The 24,860-nt window shown below is 43.6% G+C and overlaps 1 protein-coding gene across 2 annotated transcripts in view; it reads left to right on the top strand.

The window, feature by feature from the left end:
- Positions 1–319: 319 nt before the first annotated feature.
- The window catches only part of MFSD4A (major facilitator superfamily domain containing 4A), a 50,656-nt gene continuing 26,115 nt past the window's right edge, over positions 320–24,860 (top strand). The window contains exons 1-2 of one of the 2 annotated variants that reach the window (XM_053393328.1): positions 320–430; positions 24,280–24,478. In XM_053393328.1, coding sequence (XP_053249303.1) covers positions 24,383–24,478 — 96 coding nt within the window. In that variant the 5' untranslated portion in view covers positions 320–430; positions 24,280–24,382. Of the gene's footprint in view, positions 431–1,153; positions 1,686–24,279; positions 24,479–24,860 lie in introns of those variants that run through there. The other variant, XM_053393327.1, reaches the window with a different exon arrangement.

Consider the following 24,860-nt stretch of genomic DNA (forward strand, 5'->3'; position numbering starts at 1 on the left):
TAAATCCAGGACTGTCCTTGGGAAATAGGGACAGTTGGAGGGTCTGCAGCAGACTTGGGGAAACCTCTGTATTCTCAGAATTGTGAGTTTAGGAGCCAGCTCCTTGGGGCCGAGGGGTCTTCACCCCCAATAAAATATTTAAGGGGGCCAGGGCCCCCACACACTTGATGGGCATTGCCATTTAAATAGTGTGCATGCACAATGTCATGTGATTGATTATGCGGGGCGGGGCTTACCAGCCCCCTCCCCAATATCTTATTCATGTTGGCACCCCTGTTTGCGGGGGTGGGAGGAGAGAGGAAATATAACAAATTTGCTGCCCTGGTCTCCACAACCATCTCCTCTCCTAAGCTTCTATGTGCATTTCAAGGGACGTTTCCACGACCTTTACCCACGTGCTCAACTTGAGTCTTTCCCTGTGAAGCGAATGGTAAGTAAGCTACTCGTGTCAGTAGCACTGACTTCAATAAGGGAATGATAATGGTGTGGATGAGAGACTGAGGTCACCTGCGAGTCTCACTTACGGGTGGGGGGAGAGAGAGAGAGAGAGAGAATAAAGGAGGGAAAAGAAACCAGCGCAAAAGAGTTGTTTCAGACGTTACGATTTACTTCCATCCCGTGTACGACAAATGATCGTCGCGTGTAATTGCTGGGGGTATTTTCAACTGCGTGCAAACGAGATAAAGGCAGGTAGCTGCGCTCGGCCACGCCAGCTCTCTCGCAGGCGGGCCGCGTTTCCGAAGTGATGGAGACGCGTGTGCAGTGATCACACCTGGCGATGGGCAGCCGCGCAGGTGTTTTCGGTTGTAGGGAAACCACTTGCAGCTGCTTCCTCGCCCGGAAGGTTTTGCTAGCTGGCGGCGCCCCTTTTGCAAAGCTGACCCCGCCGGGGCTTCGCCTGGGAGCTGGCCGGGGGAGAACCAGAGCTCCCCGCCCGGCGAGCGCAGCTTGGGACCCTCGCCGCTCCGCCGGCCCGGGAGGCGGGCGTTGCTGGCTGGCGCCTGTGCGCGGCTCCCCGGGCCGAAAGGGCGGAGCCAGTCCCCGCCCCGCGCGCGGCACTCCGCCTGCTGCTGCTGCTGCTGCTGCCTGCAAGCCCGGCGAGCGGGACGCGGGCAAGGCTGCAGCGCCCGCGGAAGGAGGCGAGCGCCGGATCCTCGGGGCGGAGGCTCCTCGCATGTGATCGACGACGGGCTCGCGCAGGGCGGGACGCGGCAGATCCGGCGGGCAGGTGTTGCTCTCCGAGGAGATTCCGGCGCGCAGAGCGGGGCAGGAGCGAAGACCCGGCTCTCCCTCTCGGCCGCGGCGGATTGCGCGCGGCTAGGGGGCGCCACTCGCCCGCTCCGGTTTCTCTCTCGGTCTTAGCCCAGGGACTTGCTCTCGAGGGCAGGCAGGCAGTGGCGGGAGAGCGAGCTGCCGCGGACGCTGCTTCCTGGCGGGCCGCGGGAGCCGAGGATGTGGCGGTGGGATGCGCGGGTGACGACGCTCTTCAAGAGGAACCTGCAGCCCACGCTGACCTACTGGAGCGTCTTCTTCAGCTTCGGCCTCTGCATCGCCTTCCTGGGGCCCACCCTGCTGGACCTGCGCTGCCAGACCCAGAGCTCCCTCTCGCAGATCACCTGGGTCTTCTTCTCGCAACAGTTCTGCCTGCTGCTCGGCAGCTGCTTGGGAGGCATCTTCAAGAGAACGTAAGGCGACCCCCCCTCCCCGAATCTCATTCTCTCTCCTCCCCCAGTTGCGGGCGCTTCGCTCTCTGGCCATTAGCATCGCCTGCCTGCCTACCCACTCCCCCCACCCCCTGCCCGCTTTCCTTCTGGAACGAGAAGGGTCCTGATGCCCCTGAGAAGCTGCCTCCCCCCACCCGCCCCATCTCTCACCTCGTCCCCCTTTCAAAGCCTCCTGAGAGGTCTACTTTGCAACGTGGTCTTTGCCAGGCTATGCCCTGCAAATCAGCACCCCATCCTATCTATTCCTATCACCCTCTGTGACGCTCCAGCCTCTCTCTTGGGTCTCTAACCCTTCTTACTTAGGGATCCTAGGCAAAGTTAGGTGCGCCTGAACCCAGTGGGAGCAGTGCCCAGCTCCTCATAGAACCAGGATGCACAGCTGCATTTCTGCCAGCACTTGGGTGAATGAACTCAGCAGGGTTTGTTTCAGAACAAATGAATGTGCATAGGAACCGTTGAGCTTGAAGCAGCCTGGGGGGAAATGTAGTCTGTGAAAGTGACCTGGTGCCTGTTTATAACGCGGGCACCTGAAGGTCTCTTGATGGTTGCCACACATTCATCACTGTGGCTTGGGGAATTTGATTGAAGTCTCCAGGGAAAGGGAGTTCTGCTGTTGTTGGGCAGCCATGCAGAAACCCAAACTGTGTGGCTGCTCAGACCTTGTGCATGGATGGTAAGATGCACTGTGCCTGGGTTAATTTTGAGTGTGTGCATGGCAATGGAACAGAAAAAATGGGAGATATTGTAGAACGGTGGTCATGTAGAGCTTTGGTGGTGAACAGCACTAGTTCAGTGATGTTTACTCAATACCATGACACCTCTAACCAGTTCTAGAGACAGAGTGGCCAAATTTATTTTTTGCCAGACATGCTTCTGTGCCTGTAGTAGCAGCCTGACATGTCAAAATCTTGCAGCTCCAGCAGTACATGTTTATCTGTGTAGGCCACTTTCGAAAATAAAGTAAGAATGAGGCATATTTGCAGTACAATTGCAGAAGAAGTGAAAATTCAGTTGCCCTAGGAACAATTAATCACTTAAGCTTCCCCTGTCAATACAACGGAGGCTATCTTTTTCCATTTTGTTGCTTTTTTCTAGCAAGTCCAGGTTCTTGCAGACGGGTCCTGTTCAGTGAGCATGTTGTCATTGTCCAAGCAGTGGCGTAGTGTGGGTTGCCAGCGCCTGGGGGCAGGGCAAGTGTTGCACCCCCTGGTGGACTGGGCAGCTGGGGTGGAGGTGTGCACCCAAGCCTTGAAGGCCTGGACACAGCTTGCCTTCCATGTGGAGCTCAGCCACATGGTCTTGATAAGGGAGCCTGTTATGGGGGAACCTGTTTGCGCCTCTCTCCGAATTTTACACCCAGGGCCACCTCCCCTCTGTCCATCCCCCTGCCCCATGCTACGCCACTGCATCCAAGTCTTTGTTTCTGAATTCTTTATACAGCGGGCATTGGGATAAGCAATGTGGCAGGTCTTGTACAATGTCTCAGATTTTAAAGGAATATTACTGTAACTACTATCCTGGGACTGTGCCAGGCATCTGCTGAATTGCACGAGGGTCAGAGGTTTCCTGGTTGGGTATTTTTGGAAGAGCTGGTAGCTTTCTCATCCAAAATGTGTGTGAGCATATGATTCCAGGAGGCAGCCTTGACTGAACTTGGTTTTAATAGCTCTGGTTGTGTATGTGTGAATGCATCTCTTCCTCTGTCTTAACTAGAGCTTTTGCTACTGCAGACCTTCACAGAAGGGACCTTATGAACTAAACACATGGTCTTGTGAAACCAAGAAAGCCCTCTTTTTAAAAAGACAAAGCTTACAATACTCTTGACCATAATGTTGTGTCTCCTATGTCTAATATTTGTATCAGAAGTTAAATAGCTTAATGTGGACACCCATTTCAATGAGTAACAGTTCAGTCAGAAGAAGCAGAAAGGATGCCCTTTGGAGAGTTCCTATTATTGATCAAAGTGGGGGTTGTATTATGAGTACTTTTCAAGATTTGATAGCTCATACACATTCCATTCTTGTTGTAGGAGTAAATTGGCAGGTAATACCTGCTATTCCACATTGAAAAGTTGGAGGTTTTCCTGGCAAGCGTTCCACCATCAGGTTGTTTAAAGGCAGCAGAGGCAGTAAAACAAAAGTTGACTAGTGTTGGTAGCAGTGTCATGGAATTTATTCACCTATTGTGAGCTAAATTCACATTTAGCTCAATACTCTTCTTTGCTCCTCTCCTGCTACTTTCCCGTCTTTCTTTCCCCATTGGCCTAAGCCCGTCACCAGTGTCTCTGTTCCACTGGCATCTGAGAAACCTTTCCCACCACCCCCATTCCTTTCCGTCTTCCTTTTTTGCCTGTGTTTATCTCCTCTCTTGAATTATTTAAGGGCATATCTTCAAAAGCATTCAAAGGGCTCATCTAAATAAGATCAAAGTAATCTGGGTGCTTCTTGATCGATCCAAAAATAATTTAGACAGGTTTGACACAGAAGCCATGCAGAATGAGCTTTATATAACTTCTAGAGCCCTGAGTCACTTGAGTGACTCCCCTGAAATCACCACGGCTGCAGGATTTTTGCTCTGTGGGACCCTGGCTCTGTTGCAGAGCCTACGCAGGCAGACTCTCGGATCTGCTTGCTGTTCCTGTGATGTCAGCGTGGATATCTGAGGTCTCTTCCCACATGGAGCTGGTTTCAGAATTTGGGAAACTGGGGGCATATGGCATGATCATGCAAAAACATGTGTCGTTGAGGAAACAGAACATTGCTGTACATTGACAAGGAATCCTCAGGCTGCAGAAATCTGCTCAGGGATTTCTCAATGTGTTTTTCTGTAACCCAGTGGTTCTCTTGTAAAGGACCTGTTTTAATAACCTTGATGTCAAAACTCAAGCTGGCCTCCCATTCTCCAGAAAGTTGGCAAGCAACATCCAGTGTCAAACAAGCACTTAAAGGTTGACGTAGGATAAAACAGGCACAGTAAAGATTCCATTGTCACACAGCGTTGCTGGAAAGAGCAGTGTTATGCTTGACAATTCATCAATGATACCATCAATGAGGAATTAGTGTCTCTCGCATAGAGATCACTTTAAAACAAACAGCTTGTGAGTGGTGACTCCTCTCTCTCTCTCTCTCTCTCTCTCTCTCTCTCACACACACACACACACACACACAAACACACACACACACACCAATCTTCCTTTGCTGTAACTCCTTAGATGCTGTCGAGCACCAATCTTGCTTGGATTTGTTTTAGGACTGAAACTTCATGCTAATATTAAGTGCTACTTTTGAGGCATTTAACTTATGAACATCTTCAAACTACTGTTTAACTGGTCTGTGGGTATATTGGCTTTCTCAGGATTATAAATTTGAGAATTGGACCCAGGCTAAAGTCTGCTGCTCTAGACAAGCCTCAGGGGACACAATGGATTTTACTTATCTGTAAACATGCATAGGATTTTGCTGTAAAGTTATTAGCACTTAGATCCCTTTGGAATATGTAAAATTAATCCTGATTTAGTTCTCATTTATTTCAGTGGGAACGAATTCATGGTTGGTTTTGCATAGATTCTAAAGGGACCCAAGTGCAACTTACTTATCCTGGATCTAATCTTGAGCATTTTAAAGATTGGAGTTACAGTTGATGAAACCAGTCAGCTGATTATTAAGCAAGGCATGAAACTCACTGAGGGACCTTGGGCCAGTCACTCACTCTCAGCCTAACCTACGTCACAGGGCTGTGAGCATCTGTGTCACCTTGAGCACATTGGACGAGAGGCAGACTATAAATGTAAAAAAAAAAATGAATCAAGCAGAAAACCCTTATCTTGCTTATAAATATTATATTTACATTATATTTAAAGAGCTGTTTCCTTACTGATTCATGCTTTAAAGATCCCTTTGAAAACACATTGCTCCAATCAGGGCAAGCATGTAGAGTAATCAAAATAGTCTTCTAGATAGAGAGCACAATTCAACAGGGAACAGTTCTGATTAAAATTAATTACACCAATTATTATTTTTCAGCCCTACAATTATGGACTGGGTTACTCAGCTATCATGGCGTACTAGCCTATATAATTTTACGTTGTTTGCACAGCACATTAGAAGTACAACTCCAGCTCTTTTAACTGTTGATATGCCCAGGTTTGCTTTATCCCGTATAATAACTTGGTATAAACCTGACGATGTTGATGGGAGTTTCTGTCCAAAACATCAACACCAGGTTGACGTTGGCTGCTATTATACACACATACTGACCTGCTGCAACACTGGGGTGTAGTAGTCCAGGACACTGTTTGGAAACAGAGGCAGAAAGCTGCTCCCCAAACTGCAGCCATAGAATCCTAGAGTTGGAAGGGACCTCGAGGGTCATCTAGTCCAACCCCCCGTGATGCAGGAATCTCAGCTAAAGCATCCATGACAGGTGACCATCCAACTTCTGCTGAAAAACCTCCAAGGAAGGAGAATCTTCAGCCTCCCGAGGGAGATGGTTCCACTGCTGAACAGCTCTTGCTGTCAGAAGGTTGTTGGAAATTTAGTGCAGAAGACCCCTTGCTTCTGCCAACTAAATTCTCGATTGTGCTACCTGCACTGCTCTCCTTTGATGCAGTCATGCCAGATACGTGGGGTTCTGGTCTAATAGATACTTAATGTCTTCTGTGGATCTGGTGACCTGGGGAGCAGCATACCTTTGAACTCCTCATGAGAGCTGGTGATGCGCTGACAGTGGGTCGTAAGCATGCTCTGTGGGAGTCATAAAGCCATGGCAGAGGCTTGTAATACTGCAGGGTGCCCCCTGACCTCGGCTGACCAGCACTCTCTGCCTTACAATGTATTAGAATGTATTGACCTTATAGGGCGATGGGCGTAGCAAAAGCCATGACCGGATGAGGTAACGTGAGACATTGGCAAACGGCCATGCGGCTGGGGAGAACAAAGGAGAATAAATCGGAGGAGAGCAGAGAAAGGAGCTGCTCTTACCATCCTGAAAATATAGCTGGCTCTCTGTGTCTTTTTTCTATGCTAAGCCATTTAATGACGGCTGGACTCCGTCAGTGCTCCTTCCATCTGAGGTCACTGAGAAAACACTGAGCACAGGCCTGTCTCTGCAGAGCATCTGGAAAGTGCATGACTCCGTAATTTCCTTTGACTCCAGTTACTGCCCAAGATACTATGTGTTCAGAAGCTGGCTTCATCAGCAACATTTCTTCTAAGCAGAAAGTATTTCCATGATGCAGGAAGTAATTCACCACCTCCTGTGTGCAGTTTGGCAGCTAGAACAAGTGTGTGTGTGTGTGTGTGTGTGTTGCTTCATACAGATGTACTGTGACACAGCTCCTTACCATACACACACCATAAATACACCCAGAGAACTCTGTTTTTGTGCATGTGCTATCTACACATGGATTTTGTGTATGAGCAGCTTGACATAGGAAGTAAGCACTCAGTAGGCAAACTTATCTATGGACTCATGTTACTGGTTGAGTAAAAACATCAAGGTTTCAAAATCAGGGATGTGGGAACCTGTAGCCTTCCAGCTTCTCCTGGACAACGGCTCTCCTCATCCTTGCTGGCTGGGGCTGATGGGAGTCAGGATCTGACAAGATGGAGAACCACACACATTCACCATCCATGCTTTAAATCTACATATTCACAGCAGTTCCTATTGAGAGGGGGAAGCCAGTTCCCCAACATTTAAAAGCTGTAGCAGAGATTAATTCTTTGGCTGTAATCAGGCTGTGGTCATTATTTCCTATTCTGTGATGTGCTTTCTTGATCTTGAGCTGGGATTCTCCAGGCTCTCTGCACAGTAGAACTAATTAGAACACACTTTTTAGACTGACACCATTGACCAATTTGTATCCTATTTACTGATTCTCAGAAGTTCATACAAAACTTACAAAACAGAAGACAGCTAATTACTTGCCATCCTACAAAAATGGTTCTAGGGGGCTTTTCTGCCCATCCCATGTAACAGTGCCAGCTCTCAGCATGGACATATATGAATTGGTGCTTATTTATTTCATAATGTAAATTTCATTCTGCTAATACTTGTTTAAAGGAGCTTTAAAATGTAGATCAGTTATGTAAACGATCAAACACACAATCATTAAGCTCAAAACAAATAAGCTGTGTCCCATCCTAATAAAAACTATTAGTCACTAAAAAAAATCCATCCCTCAAAGCATGCTGAGAGGAAGTTGCATAGTCTGAATGGATATGCACTCTTTCCCCTCACATCCCATTGGAACAGTAGTACTTGTATATGGTCCTGCCAATCTAGCAGTTCAAAGCACGTCAAAGTGCAAGTAGATAAATAGGTACCACTCCGGCTGGAAGGTAAACGGCATTTTCGTGCGCTGCTCTGGTTCGCCAGAAGCGGCTTAGTCATGCTGGCCGCATGACCCGGAAGCTGTATGCCGGCTCCCTTGGCCAGTAAAGCGTGATGAGCGCCGCAACCCCAGAGTCGGCCACGACTGGACCTAATGGTCAGGGGTCCCTTTACCTTTACCTTTATATATGGACACAACTGATCAGTCCCCAGCTCTTCCAAGCAGGACGGGGAAATACTTGGTTTCTGAAACCCATGGAGGAAAGCTACATCTAGTATAGGCAATAGGGAACCAAATGAAGCAATGACCTGGCTCTGTGTAGGGCGGTTTCCTGTGTTCTTCACTATATTTTCAGTTACTCTTTCATATAATCATAAGCATTGGAAGATACCTCAAAGGTCCTCTAGTCCAACTGCCTGACAGTGTAGGAAATCTGGTGCTACAGCATCACTGATAGGCAGCTATCTAGTCTCTTATTAAACCTCTAACAAAGGCGAGTCCTGTCTCCTTCCATGGCAGTCTGCTTCACTCAGTGTTTGAAACTCCCATTGTTCTAGGCGCATTTTGCGACAGGGAAAACTGCCGCTACTGGAAGGAAAGGAGGACCTGTTTCTGCCTCCCCACTTCCAGCTACTCTCTGAAGACTGCAGAAGATACCCTCTTAAGAATATTAGGGAGTGGGCACGTGAAAAATGAACATAATAGTTTAGCTGCAGTTCATTCATTTTCAGCTTTGTATTCTCGTTATTAAAAAAAAAAGTGCATAGACATTCTGTTGTTGTACCCATAGCCTAGGATTAAGGTGCCATTTAGCTCCTAGCTTTCATATCTCAATTTCTAACACTGGTTTCACTGTTAAACAAGTTGAACTGTTAGCAGATTCTTCTCATGTTTAATCAAAATTCACTTTCTTGAAATTTGAACCCATTAATTTAGATCTTACTCTCTGCTTCATCTCAGTAACAGCCCTTTGAAGAAGCTTTAATGTCTATGTATAGAAACGCAGCCAAACCATGATGGGTCTTTTTAGACCCCAAAACAGCATGAATCTTTGTTACTGGAACTTTTCTTCTTCTTCTGCAATAAATGCAGCGTAGGTGAGAGACTTCTGTACGTCTTGGTCCCCCTACTAGGGAGATTTAATTTGTGAGTCTTGTAATCAGTTAGCTTATGCTAATACACACAACGGCCTGCTGTGTCTCAAAAATTATCAGTCCATCCATCATCTAAATTACAGTAAATGAGCAAGCTAGCACATTGGGCTGTGGTGAATCCTGTTCTTACTATATTTGGAGAGAGAATTGCAATCGCCCCTTGCTTCAAGTGTACTGCTGGAAGACACTACATTTTTGGCCTTAACAGCTGCAGACCCCAAGCACGCCAAAGTGACAACAACCCAAACTCAGGGAAATGTTGGCTTGCAGTTCAGGTTTAGATCATCACAAAAGTTTTTTATTATTTTTAGAAGTCTCTATGTTTTTGACCAAGTCCAACTCCCAAGACTCTTTGAAGCTGGATTGGCTCATTGCGGGTGGGGAAACACAACCAAATTCAATAAGGCGCGAGATGCTATCACAAGACCTGGCAATGCTATTCTGCTGCTCTTGTCTGTCTCACTGCACACCCCTCTTGTGCTGATCAACAGGATGTTGCTAAAAGCAAAGCATCTCAAGTTGGAAGAAGCTGACCAGTTAATAGCTCCAGCTCCACCCCAACACGACGCATTTTAGGACTGAAGGCATGCATAGATTTGTACTGCATCCACCCCATGGTAATATTTCCTTCCATATGTTAGTAAGTGTTAAGGGATGTTGCTTTCTGTATTGTCAGCTCTTTATGCCCTGTTGTTGAGATGATGGGGGAAGTGTGTGGTGATCTGAACTTCTTTAATCATGCAAGGAAGGGCTGGCCAGCCTGTACGTCGCTATTGGCTTCTGCCTTGTAAGTGGCTCTGTGGTTTTACTGAAGGTTGGCAAGACGTATTAAAGAGCTCTGTTTTGCAATATTCCCTGAGCCAGGTTTCTAAGAGAGCTTAATGTGGAGTCTTCCGATGTGTTCTGATTTGGGATGCTGCAAAGGACTTAATAGCTCTGAACACTAGTCCTGTTTTTGTGCACATAGCATCTCTCCCCCCCCCCCCGCCGCCCTTTGCAAATAGAAGGGAGTCTGCTGCTGTTCTGCCTGCTATTTCCTCTGTGTTTTTCATGCACACAAAAACATACACACACACATATTTTCTCACTGCTCCTTCTCATCTGCCTTCCATCCTACCTGGGTTTTCTTAAAGTGCTTTCCTAGTTTACACATTATGCTTTTTGAGGCTCATTCTTTTCCCCACTGAAAAGCCTCCTTTAGCACAATCTGAGAAGAAGAGATGCTGTAAACATTCAGCATGTTTTGGAACGACTGCGCTTGCTTGTTTTAGTTCTTTCCCCACCCCTGATTTTTAAAAGCAGGGGTTTTTTTCCTTTATGATTGCATTTTGAGCCATTTCTGAAAGCAGAAGTTTCTGTTGAGTTTTCTAGGCAAGTTTGTCCAGAATGTACATTTATAACAACATGAGAGAGACAGAGAGAAACATGGGAGCATCAGAAGAATCTTGTTCAATAGGACCAAAGATCCACCTAGTTTAATACTTTGTTGCCAGAGGTGCTGGATGCCTGTGAAAACCCTACAAGGAGGACACTGGTGCAACAGCCCTCCCCATTTGTATATGAAGCACCTGGTGTTCAAGGTACACTGCCTTTGAACATGGAGGCTCAGTAACATGGTTTTGTGTGTTTCAAATTCCATTTAGAAAGCTTTACTTTGATTGTATCCTCTAGAGACCTTTTGCTAGCCTTAATGGCTTTCATAAAAGCACTTTCAACCCCCTCTTGCAGTGCTAGTGGGAAGCAAGAGTTCTAAGGGGAGGAACGGATATAATAGTGAACAGAGTTTTTATATTTGCAGCACAGACACAGGAAAATGCAGTAAGTTTATTTAGCAGTATGTGTGAAGGAGCCTATACTATTCTCTCTTAGACCTGGATTCCAACTTATAGCATGGAGTGTTAAACATGCCCTTCTTCACCTCAGAGCAGTTTTATTATGTGGTGACACTGTGTTGATGCAGATGGCCAGGCTTTGATGCTAAGCCACTGAGCAGCCACCAAGAGCCACTATGTCTGCATCATCAAGTTAGAATAGTCTCTAAACACTGCTGCCCTGATGCTCCACAGTGAATGGTGTTGTTCCAAAATCTGGGGCCACCACAGAAAAGGCCCTCTCGCATGCTTCCACCTTCCAGACCTCCAAGGGCACTTTAGTTGCCAGCATTGTGTCTCTTGTGGATCTTAACTCCTGAGCTAGTGTATAAAGGAGGAAGTAGTCTTCCAGGTATTTGGAAAGCAAGCCATTTGGGGCTTTATAGATCAAAGATAAGATATTAAAGTGGATAGGCAGCCAATACAATTATATCAGAAGCAGTGTGATGGGAGTGCCAGTCATTAGTCCAGATGCTGTTTTGCACTAGCTGCAGCCTCTGAGCTGTCTGCTGCCCCTGTTGACCCTGCTACCCAAGGCAGTTGCCTCACCTTGCCTTGTGGGTGAGCCAGCACTACAAGCAAGTGGTATAGAGAGGACTGTTTTGTGTTCCTGGTGCCTCCAATGGGTCAATACTTAGCATCTGTCCCAGAGAATCCTAAAAATCTCTCTTTTTTAAAAAGATATTTATTAAAATTTCCAATTTTTATACAAACAAAAAGAAAAAAGCAAAAGAGTTTAAAAACACATAAAATTCACAATACTTAGTTTTCAATGACATCTTTCCCTGACCTCCTCATACCTCCCCTTCTTGTATTCCAATTCAAATTATTTATTCAGCAAATCCTTATCTCAAAGCATTACAGCTAAAAACCCCTTGATTTCTATCCAACATCATTCAACATTCATTAATTTTACAATATTTCTGTAGATAGTCCTTGAATTTCTTCCAATCTTCTTCCGCCGACTCTTCTCCCTGGTCACGGATTCTGCCAGTCATTTCTGCCAATCCCATGCAGTCAATCATCTTCATCTGCCATTCTTCCAGAGTGGGCAAATCCCGCGTCCTCCAGTACTTTGCAATAAGTATTCTTGCTGCTGTTGTAGCATACATAAAGAAAGTTCTATCCTTTTTTGACACCAACTGGCTGACCATGCCCAAGAGAAAGGCCTCTGGTTTCTTCAAGAAGGTATATTTAAATACCTTTTTCAATTCGTTATAGATCATTTCCCAGAAAGCCTTAATCTTAGGGCACGTCCACCAAAGGTGAAAGAATGTACCTTCATTTTCTTTGCATTTCCAACATTTATTGTCGGGCAAATGGTAAATTTTTGCAAGCTTGACTGGGGTCATGTACCACCTGTATATCATTTTCATAATATTTTCTCTTAAGGCATTACATGCCGTAAATTTCATCCCAGTGGTCCACAACTGTTCCCAGTCAGCAAACATAATGTTATGTCCAACATCTTGTGCCCATTTGATCAGAGCAGATTTGACCATCTCATCCTGAGTGTTCCATTTCAGCAGCAAGTTATACATTCTTGACAAAATCTTAGTTTTGGGTTCTAACATTTCTGTTTCCAATTTAGATTTTTCCACCTGGAAGCCAACTTTCTTATCCAAATTGTAAGCCTCCATTATCTGATAATAATGAAGCCAGTCTTGCACTTTGTTTTTTAGTTTCTCAAAACTCTGCAGTTTCAGTCTATCTCCTTCTTGTTCCAAAATTTCCCAATACTTCGGCCATCTGGCCTCCATATTGAGCTTTTTCTGAGCTTTCGCTTCCATTGGTGACAACTACCTTGGGGTTTTATTTTCCAATAAATCTTTATATCTAATCCAAACATTAAACAATGCTTTCCTAACAATATGGTTTTTAAATGCTTTATGTGCTTTAACCTTGTCATACCACAAATATGCATGCCACCCAAAAACATTGTTAAAACCTTCTAGATCCAAAATGTCTGTGTTCTCAAGAAGCAGCCAGTCTTTCAACCAGCAGAACGCTGCTGATTCATAGTAAAGTTTAAAGTCTGGCAGGGCAAATCCACCCCTTTCCTTTACATCAGTTAATATCTTAAATTTTATTCTGGGCTTCTTGCCCTGCCAGACAAATTTAGAAATGTCTTTCTGCCACTTCTTGAAACAGTCCATCTTGTCCACAATTTGCAATGTTTGAAACAAAAACAACATTCTAGGCAATACATTCATCTTTATAGCTGCAATTGGACCCAACAAGGAAAGCTTCAAATTTGACCAAATTTCTAAATCTTTTTTCACTTCCATCCAACATTTTTCATAGTTGTCTTTAAACAAATTCCCATTTTTAGCTGTCATGTTAATCCCCAGGTATTTCATTTTCTTAACCACAGTTAAACCTGTTTCACTCTGAAACTTCTCTCTTTCAGTCAATGTTAAGTTTTTCTCTAAAACCTTAGTTTTTGACTTGTTCAATTTGAATCCTGCCACCTGACCAAATTCTTGAATTAGTTCTAAAACTCTTTTAGTACTAGATTCTGGCTCTTGTAACGTCAAAACTAGGTCATCTGCAAGAGAATCCTAAAAATCTCAAAAGAATTTGTGGCTCTCCAATTGAGGTGGCGTCTTGTGGTGTGCTCTTAAGACAAACAGGCAATTGAATTCCAGATACGATATTAGGAGGCAAGCAGTTCCTCCTCCATCCTCCTCATGGCCAGGCCCAGGGGATCGATGCAGTGGAGCAAAAAGCAGGCTATTGCGATGGTTGCTGGCAGTGCATAACAAAGCTTTTTCATAATCTCTGTTATAGATTAGGGAACGAAACTTAGTCTTTACTCCCCAATTGCCACCATCGCCGCACACACTCTTTTAAGTAGCACAGATCTTTATGCTGCTGCCCACAAGCAATGATTGATTGCTTAACTGCTCTGTGTGCTCTTAAGCCAGGCGAAGATAGAGGGGGAAGCTGTTCCTGTTAATTCTACAGAGCACGCATTGAGTTCCAGTCTTGGCGCAGTTCCCATCTCCAGTGTATCTGTTGCTTGCACCTGCATCTTTATCCCCTGGTGTGCTATTTTGTCTCCCAGAGGTGTCATTCTGCAGTTCTGGACCTGTTGCTGAGGCAGCATTAGCATTTGGCAGTTGTTTTTCATCTGGCGATCCTAAATTTTGTTCGCATGGCTGTGTGTTTTTACATTAAGCACCAGCTTACGGTAGGCTGCTTACATGATGCCCTCCTTTGTAAGAAATTGCATGTGTGGAGTACATCCATGTAGCTGCAAACACAGCAAGTCTTTCCTATGTAGGAAATCTGTTGCATTTGGACAAGTCTTGAGGACATTTGCTATTTCAGAGTGGGTTGGGGTTTTTTGTTTTTTTGTTTTGTTTTACTAGGTTCACCTCAAATACTGTGAGTAAACTGGTCCAGTTTACTGATTCATCACTTGCATCAAATTCATAATTAGGCCCAATATTAATTTATTTATTTCTGTAAAATGCTTAAATACAGTTTACAGGATGGAAACATACCACAATGAATTTATAAAGGCAACCATAGACAATAAAATCGTCCAGAAACACAAACGTTCAATATCAAACGACATTCGGTAACAAAATGCAACTAAAACCAACCGTGGCTCAAGTGATCTTCCTGGGGAAGGCCAAGAACATCAGGCGTCCCTTCAGAGCTTTTGAGTAGGTCTGCTGGCCTCCAGGTGTCAGGGCATCCCAAAGGCATGGGGACCACGGTTTGACTGACTTCAATGGGAGAAAGTGGAAAGATGTCTCCCTCTGGTATCATGATCCCAGCAGCTGGAGAAAGAGCTGTTGCAATCTGCTAGCTGCATTGGACCTAGCATGCAGTCATTGTATGGGATTGCAGGCACACAATGTGGCCATAACTGCATAGGTGAACAGGCTTTTAAGTATGAATCGCATTTCCTATCCAGTATGGGAGCTGTAGCCCTTATTTCTTTATTTGTAAGAATACTTTTCTACTGCAATTTCATACACAGAGAGAGAGAGCTTTTTATTTTTAAAAAATGAGGTGCTATTACCCATCTTGATTAAAGTGGGATGGGTTCTGGCACAAAATGGCTACTGCAGGCAGCAGGAAAAACATGATGGTACTCCACACTGTGGGGGGGGGGCACAAAAACATACATATTCTCCCTGCCCCTCCCCCGCAATCCTCTCTTTCTGTATATAAATATAGATATGTGTGAATTGTTGCCCCTTTGAAATTTGATCTGTGCTCAAGGGAAGCCCCGTAAAAAAACAAACCCCCCCACCGTTCTCCGAAATGTATCTGCAGCTACACAGATGTGCTCCCTACATCTGACGGCCAACACACAGGTTCACATGCTTGAGGCATTGCGGCCACCCACCACCCATTGTAGCTGGCCCCTCCCTTCCCTAGCTGCCACTACACGGGCTTCTGCAGATCTATCCTGCCCTGAGGGACACAGAAAGAAGCAGGCACAGTTTCTTCTAAACAAAGAAGTTTCTTTTCCATTTTATTGTAACTTTAAAAAAAGAAGAAGTGGTGTTTATTGCTGCAATAAGTTTATGTAAACCGCTTTTTTATGTCGACCTGAGAAGCGGTATATACCGTATTTTTCGCTCTATAAGACGCACCAGACCACAAGACGCACCTAGTTTTTGGAGGAGGAAAACAAGAAAAAAAATATTCTGAATCTCAGAAGCCAGAACAGCAAGAGGGATCGCTGCACAGTGAAAGCAGCAATGCCTCTTGCTGTTCTGGCTTCTGGGATAGCTGCGCAGCCTGCATTTGCTCCATAAGACGCACACACATTTCCCCTTACTTTTTAGGAGGGAAAAAGTGAGTCTTATAGAGCAAAAAATACGGTAAATACCTCAAATAAATGAATAAATGCACACTCACAACCCCATGTGCAAACAACCAGAACTGAAGATCACTACCTAGCTGTGAAAAAGAGGCTTGTCTGCATAAGCCCTGGCAGTGTAAAGTTTTCAACAAACACCTAAAATTTCACATTAAAAGATGCCTAGTGAATCTCTATTGGAAGAGCATTCCATAGACTTCCGGTCGAGCCATGGACCCGACGCAAGTGGGACTTTCTCAGGAGAGAGAAAGTCCGGGTTCTCGAGGGTAAAAAGGGGTGCTACAGGGCGCGGTAGCCCCCCAAAACCCCTCTGGAGGGAAACCAGAGGGTCAGGAGCCCAGCGGAGCCATTTGCAGATCGCCAGGTCGTCAGGTAACTCCGTAACAGGAGCGAAGAAAACGGCAGGCGGAGAAAGCAGGCACCGGGGAAGCCATTCTCTCACCCTCGAGAACGCAGCCCCAGACTTGCAGGGCGAGTGATCGATTCTCAATAACAAAGGATCAAAGCCAGACTGGGAGTTTGGAATTACAATTGGAATTACAAAAGGACGGCTTTGGAAAAAGAAGCTGAAAAAAAGAGGTCAGTTTTCATCTGAAATCAGAGAACGACGCAAGAATAAGAGCAGAGCGTGGAGAGGAGGTTGGTAACGCAGCAAGCGGTTAGAACTTCTCCCTCGTAAAAAACTTGCTAAAAGTCATATAAACTGTTGCTAAAAGTAACAAAGAGTTGCATAAGAAGGGAACAGTTAAAGGAGGGAGCAGAGGGTAATTATCTGAGGACTTTAAAAGGCCCTCGATACAACGAAGGGTCTGAAAGAAGTAAAAAGGACACTTCCCGGTACTTTCACTTTTAAAAAAACAACTGCGCAACAAAGTAGAACCTTTGTGCCTCCATTTTAACGGAAAGACAGAGCTAACCAGCTATAAGTAAAACATAAAGCTAATATTAGGCAGCATAATTTTTTGCTCTATTATCTTTTACCTCTGCTTTCAAATAAATTTAACTGTTTAAACACAAAGGAAGGATTGCATATGAAAGACTTCACTTTCGCAACTGGTTCCTTCTCTTATTTTTTTTAATGTTTATCCGTGGAATGAAATGAGAAAGAGCTGCCTAACAGGCTGCATGAAGGGTATGATTATTATTTGGAGCTTTGAGAATTGTGACTTGAACTAATAAACTACTCCCTGTTTTTTTACTTGTTATCTTTATCTTTCTTTTAATAAGGGAACAGTCTGGATTAATAAAAAACTACTTTGTTTTCTTCTTCCTTCTATGAACTTCGTTTAACTGAGCTTAAACTTGACACTCTCAGCTACGGATCCCTTAGCAACTCCCGAGTTGCTTTTTGGATAGAACCTTCCGGACATCTCCCTTATTCACTCTTTTTGGACATATTGGGCTTTTTTGGACCTATTTATTCCCTCGGTGTGTTTTTTTGTTTTGTTTTCCCCCCTCTTTTTTTTACTAATACCTTCAGAAACTCTGATTGGACTACGTCCATTGGATTACAATATATAATCATTGGTTTTCATCGGTTACAGCTAACTTATTTTAATAAATGGACTATAACAATTGGATTTAGCCTAAGTGGTGGCAAGAAGAAAGAAGGAGGAAGAAACTCAGGGTTGGATAAGCCTCTTTAAAGCAGAAACTTATAGGTTAATAGGTGTTCCGCCTTATAAGTTGAATTTATATTGGGAAATTTATTTAGGGGAAAAAATGGTTTATATAAATTAATTGATATACAAATTTAAGTGTGTGAGAATTTAGGAGGAGGATCTATTTATATATTTGTTTTATCCAATGCATCATTAGAGGGGAAATTTCATTGACTGTATATCTGGACGGAACATTTTATTATTGTGGACTGTAAATTAAGTATTTGTAATTTGACTATAATGTCTCATACACAAAAGAAAGGAGGGGAGGGGGGAACACCGGCAGACAGAAGAGGCTCAAAACAAGAGTCAGATCTTAAAGGGGAAATTATGAAAATGTTTGCAGAGGTTAATGCCAACATCAAGCAGAGCGAAAAGAACATAGAAGCGAAACTGGAACAAATGGATAAGAGAATGGGCCAAATGGACAAAAAAATTGATGTTACAGTTAATGAATTAAAAGGGCAACTGAAGGACGTGAACAAGAGGACACAGAACCTGGAAGAGGGAATGAAGAAGACAAGACTGGAAATGAGGGAGATGAGGAAGGAAGAAGAGAGAATATGGGTGGGGATGTCAGAAATTAACAAAACTCAAGAGGAGGTCTAGGATGCGATTTCCATGAATGAACTCAGGCAGAGAGAAGTGAATTTAAGATTGAGACTCGTCCCAGAACAGCAAGGAGAAAATATTAAAGAGAAACTAATAAAAGAAATTGCACAATGGATGGAGATGGATATAGAAGAAGTGACAAAATCTGTGCAAAGTGCATTTCGACTGAAGACAAGATCAGCCAAGGCAAGAAAGTTTCCAGGAGACTGCCTGATTACTTTTAAGGACAGGGAGATGAGAAACCAGATTCTCCAAAAGAACAGAGAAAAGAGACTGAATATAGAAGGAAATTATATAATTATTTTTAAAGACATCCCAATTAGGCTTCTTAAACGGAGAGACCCATATAAACCAACAGTACATATATTAAAAAAGAACAACATTGAATTTAGATGGGAATATCCAGAAGGGATCTCCTTTGTTTATAAAAGTAAAAGACACAGAATCACGAGCCTGGAAGAATTGGGAAAAATTTTGAGAAAATACAAAGAGCTACGAAGCGAGGATGAAGAAACAAGAGGAGCGGAACTAGGAATGGAGGCTGCAGGAGGAGTGGATCCGGAGGAGTTAGAAAAAGAAAAAAGGAAGGAAGGAAGGAAGGAAGGAAGGAAGGAAGGAAGGAGAAGGAGAAGGAGAAGGAGAAGGAGAAGGAGAAGAAGAAGAAGTAGACGAATTATAATATTTATAACAAAGAACTCAAAATGGCTAAAACGGAGCTGAATTTATGGACCTGGAACATTAATGGGATTAACGATAAAAAAAACGAAATAAAGTTGAACAATATCTAAAAAAGAAAAATTTGGATATCATCTGTCTACAAGAAACACATGTGGCGAGAAGGCATTAAAAAATCTTAATCAACAAAAGACTGGGAAATGAATTTGTATCTTCAGATGGGAGTAAGAAGAGAGGGGTAGTTTTGTACATCAGGAAAAACATTGAAGCTCAACAAATCTTTAAAGATGAAGAAGGCAGAGTGTTGGCAGTTCAAATAAGTGGCAAGGAGAAAAAATAATAATCGTCGGGATCTATGCACCAAATGGAAACAAGACAGACTTTTATAAAAAACTAGAAGAAAATCTGTTTGAATATATGGATCAGAAAATCATAATAATGGGAGACCTGAATGGAGTGGTGTCAGTGGAAATGGACAGATTGAAATCAACTGGAGTGGGTAAAGATGGAAAATTACCTAAGACTTTCTTTTCAATGATAAAGAATTGCAACCTGATTGATATTTGGAGATTGAGACACCCGCTAGAGAAACAATTTACGTTCTATTCTGATCCAAATCAATCTCTGTCAAGAATAGATCAAATTTGGGTCTCAAATGAACTAACCCCAAGAATCTCGAAAGTTGAAATCCAACCAAGAGTGATTTCGGATCATAGTGCAATAAAATTCGAATTAAAGGGTTTCGAAGAAAGAACGTTTAGATGGAGAATGAACGACTACCTTTTGGACGATCAGAAGATAGTTGAAAATGCTCAAAAATATTTGTCAGAGTACTTTCTGAATAATTGCAATAAGGGAACAAAAATGAACATGGTGTGGGACGCCAGCAGAGCAGTAATGAGAGGATTCTTTATCCAGCAGAACGCTTTGAAAAATAAGAACAGAGAGAAAAATAAGAAGGAAATATTAAAACAGATAATGGAGAATGAACAAAAATTGATAAAGAAACCGAATAATGAGAAGATAAGACAGAGTATAAAGACCCTACAAACACAATTCGCAATGATGATAAATAAGGAAGTAGAAGGGAATATAAAGAGAATGAGACAAAGAAACTGTGAATTCGCGAATAAATCAGGAAAATGGCTGGCGTGGCAGATTAAGAAGAGAAAGGAACAGAATACAGTAAACAAAATCATTATCGATGGTACAGAAATAGAAAACCCGAAACAAATTAGAAAAGGATTCTTGGATTTTTACAGACAACTATATAAAAGCAATGAAAAGAATAATATGAGAAAGATGAGAAAGATAGAAGAGTCGATACCAGAAAGACCAAAAGTTTATTGAGCACTGGGGAAAATTTACAGAATATCTGAAAAATATATGTGATACACAGACAACACTTGTTGGTTTTGAAGAGACTCTGTGAAATAGTAAGAAATACTGCAAAAAAGAGAGTAAGAGGAAAAGGAGTGGGGAAAGGCAATATCATGTTTAGAAATGCGTCAATAAATAGAAATTTTTCGAAAGATTGACAGAGAAACTGAGGGAAGTCAAAAATTGAAGCATGAGTGTAAAATAATTTGTTGACTGTATAAAACTTGTTTGGAAAATTAATAAAAATTATTTTTTTTAAAAAAAAGGAAGAGCATTCCATAAGACTGGGTCAGCGATACTGGAGGTTCTATTTCACGTTCATATCAATGAGCCTCACCGACACAGGTCACAGCCAGAGATGCTCCTTCAAATGATCTCAGGGATTGTTCAGCTGGTCGCTGAGGCCCAAGCTTATGCAACCCTTAAGCATTAGATTTTGTCCCAAGTCATTCTGAGCTCATATAGTGCACTTACAGAACGGCTGCTAAAAAGAACTGTTAAGAATTTCACCTTCCATTGTTCTTTTAAAGTTTCTCGTCCCTAACATTAGAAAGGTAGGCTTTAAAGTGTGAGTGATGTCTGGCTCAGTTGCGCCAGAGGGATGCTGAGCAGAATTCCCACCATCTGCTGCCTCTCACTTCCTGCTCCTTCCCAGGTCTAGCAGAAGCTGAACGTTGACCTGACAGATGCATGTCCCTGTTCCAAGCAGCAGTGTGCCCTAGAAGCCACTGAGAATGAAGACATCACTCTTCCTGTCTAAGGGAGATTTATATGCGGCTGCTTCTGCTCCCTGACTCCACACTGATTTTGCTTCTCCCAGCCTTTCACTGCCTGGTATCTTATTGCCTGCCTATTTTCAGTCATCAGCAGCTTCCTCTTTAGCAGTGGGCTGATCAGCTCCTTGGCCATAGTGTGAGGTGTTCTGCATGCAGGAGGGAGCTGGACCAGGAAGCGCCAATCTAGGTTGTTGTCAGCATTGCTCTTTCCTTCGTTGTGATTTATTCATTGTTATATTTATAGGCAAAGGCGCCATCTTCTCCGGATGATTGAGGGGGCCCAACGCAACGTCTTGACACCACGCGTGTGATGTCACAGGACATCCTGACATCACGTGTGTGATGTCATGAGGAGCCAGAGGGTGGAGCTGAATCACTCTGAGCATTTTGTGTGTGTGCACAGCCCTCCAAGTCCCCCCTTCCAACTAGGCCTGCCTCCCTCCCTCTCTCCCTGCATGTAGCTCTTGTGTGGGTGATGGGTAAAGTGATGGGGAGTTGCCATTGCTTCTCCTTGCCAAGTGCGCAAGGGGCCCTAGATATGCCTCTGTTCAGATCAGCTGTCCTCATAGTGTCTTGTGATTACATATAATCATTTTTTCCTGTCTTTCTTAATTAAGACTTTGAGTAATTTTCCTCTTATTAAATGTTTCCCAGCATCCTCTTTCATCCATCTACAAAACAATGCAAGATGAAGCAAAATTGCCACACCTAGCTGATTTTATTTTAATGCATACAGTGTTTCATGCATTCCATCACTCTATTCTTTCAGCGTTCCAGATAAAACAGGCATCACATAACAGTACTGTACCAGAAAGCAATTAGTTGGTTCTGCACAGTAAAAGTTAGGCACGAGCCTTTCCAATTTAGCTAGATCACAGGCTCAAAAGAAAAGGGAATCTTTAAAATTATACAGTTTTATAAAATTATTATGTTCTCCATCATGCCTACTAGTTAGGAAGGTTGTAGCAGTGCCTTCAGGTTAAGAGGCCGCATTGGAAAGCCCAAGTGAATAGAGATCTACACAAGTAGTCTTTCCCGTGCAAGCGTTCATGCCTGATGCATGGCTGCTGGGCAGATCCAGAGGCAGGTTCTGCCCCCCCCCCAATTCTAAATGGAGTTCTTCCTGCAGTGTATGTGGCAGCCTGAGTATATTTAGGCTTTTTTCTTTATTCAAGTGACAATTGTATAATTCAGAATGTGAGGCCAGTTTCTTTAATGGAGCCTTTTTTGCAAGCAGGCAACTTACATAGGGGTTACGTTTTGGGGGTCACACCTAAAGCCAAAATCGTGTATAGTGAAAACACACTGGGTTTAATAGGGGGTGGGATTACAAAAGTATTTTCCCTGAATTTCCACCCCCTTTTTATTTATTTATTTATTTAGCCAAGTACGTAAAGCTGAAAGCACAAGTTAAATGCACGTGAATTGCGGGATTACTGTAGCAAACATAGGAAAACATTTTTTTTCCTGTTGAAAGCTGCTATTATGTTAGCTTATTAACAAGTCCATCCGTCCCCCTTTTCTAGACATTGGCTGCAATTCTAACCTCATCTACATAGAAGCAAATCATGCTGAATGCAGTGGGTCTTACTCCTAGGCAAGTGGGATTGGGATTGCAGTCAGATTCAAACTTCTTTTTTTTAAAAAAGGATGCTTTGGCCTGGTTCTCTATGCAGAATTAATTGCATGTCTTGAATCACTAGATTCTACAAGTGGTACAGTCAAAATGCACCCACTCCACCAGCTGCTATCCAGTTTTATTGATGCCTCTTATAGCTGTCCTTCCTGGTTTTTCTGCATTTTGCTAACTGATTATAGCCTTTTATGAGGTTAGCAAGATTATCGTCTCACCTCTGTAACACAAAACCATAGAACACAACAAGGCTTCCTTTAGGCATTTCACTTGAAGTTGTTTTTTATTTTTATTTTTAAAGATTTTATCCCACTCTTCCTTGAGGGAGCTTAGGCAAATATACATGGCTGTCCTTCCAGTAGGTTAGGCAGAAATACTGATTTGCCCAGAAGATACCCCAGTTGAGCTTTAAGGCCAAGCTAAAATCTTCATGTGAGATTTGAACATGGTTCTAGTCTAAGGGCAGAGCCATACCATGGGTATTTGAAAAGCTCTGAGGGAGGCTATTTGAGGATTTGGAGTTAGGTGTCATCAGTATAGTGGGGGTGGGCAGTTCTGTTCCTTTTTTATATCAAATACAGGTGAGGTGAGGTGTTGAAAAGGTGGCTGAAATCAGTAATGGGCTCAATGGGGTGCCAGTAAACTGGGTCATCCTATTGGCTGGTGATACACTTGGTCAAAGACTTGGGATACAGCTTGTTCTAGGCTGGGTTGCACTGCCCCCAAAGCAGCCTTCGTCAACCCTCCAGCGCTTTTGGACCACAGCTCCCATTTGCACAGCTGTCAATGGCAGATATAGTCTAAGACAGCTAGAAGGTGTCAAGTCCCAAGGCTGCCCTAAAGAATCAAACTTGGTACTATTAGTTCCAGCCCTGCAGACACTCACGTGTCATATATTGCATAAAGCACCTCTAGACAAAGTTGATTGGTTTATAGCTGTGACTCATATTCTGTTAGCATTCAGGTTTGACTACTGTAATGCACTATAAGAGGAAGTGCCCATGAAAGTTTAGTAACTTTTATTGGTCCCAAATACAGCTGCTACTGTGCAGATTGGTAGAAATAGGAGGCAGTATGTCTGGTCCCATATTAACATTACCAATATTTTTAAGATTGGGATGGTAAACCTGGTGATCTCCAGATGTTGATGGACTCCAGCTCCCAACATCTCCAGCCAGAATGGCCAAGGGTCCAGGATAACGGGAGCTGTGGCCCTCTGGGTATTGCTGGAGTCCAGGTTCCCCACCCCTGGATGGTTGTTTTTAAAAACAACAACTGGAAACCCACCCTTACTTTTGGAGGTAAAGTAGTGGCAACCAGAGACAGGGCCTTCTCTGTGGTGGTGCCTCAGCTGTATCTCCTTTATACACTATTCTGATTCCTACACTGATTGTTTTCAGGTACTATGTAAACATCTTGTTGTACCAGAGGTCCAAGTGCTCAACTCTGCTGCTGTTTTTAATCTGCAGAAAACTGTACATTTCTGTTTATAATATATATGTGTGTGATATAGTTTTTCTTTTAATGCACAATGCCTCAAAGGCTACAGTTGGACGGTGGGCTGTCTATATTGTAAATAACGAAACTGCTTTTTTCTCTCTCTCTTTTTGGTCCAGGTTGGCTCAGTCTCTGTTCGCCCTCTTTGTGTCATCACTTGCGATCTCTGTGGTTTTTGCCATCATCCCAGTCTGCCACAATGTGGTGGTGCTTGCAGTGGTCATGGCCGTGGCTGGCCTGGCCATGGGCTGCATCGACACCCTCTCCAATATGCAGCTGGTGAAGATTTATCAGAAGGACTCTGCTGTCTTCCTACAGGTTAGACAAGTAACAGGGGGCGGTTGGCCCCTTTTTTAACTCTCTCTAGATGCTTGGAGTTTTTTCCCCATCTTGAGCCCTTGTTAGGGACCCACACATGTTGGCTGGCCTGGTATCCTTGCACCCTCCCACCAAGGAAGGGGTTGCCATCTCTTCTGATTTGCCACACTGAATGAGACCATTAGTGAGTAACTCCTGCCAGCGCTGCCATTTTTTAGCAAGAGAGGAGGATGAGGGGTATGTTTCTGTTTTGCTGAACACCAGAGGCACTTGGAAAAACTGGCCAGTCTTGCTGCTTTCTTGGGTGGCTCTGGAATCAATGCAGCCAGAAGAAAAGTCCCTACCCTTTCTTTAAACTTGGCGGAAAGGTAGGACTCTCCCT

The sequence above is a fragment of the Podarcis raffonei genome, chromosome 6 (genome assembly GCF_027172205.1).
Source record: "Podarcis raffonei isolate rPodRaf1 chromosome 6, rPodRaf1.pri, whole genome shotgun sequence".
Classification (NCBI taxonomy): Eukaryota; Metazoa; Chordata; class Lepidosauria; order Squamata; family Lacertidae; genus Podarcis; species Podarcis raffonei.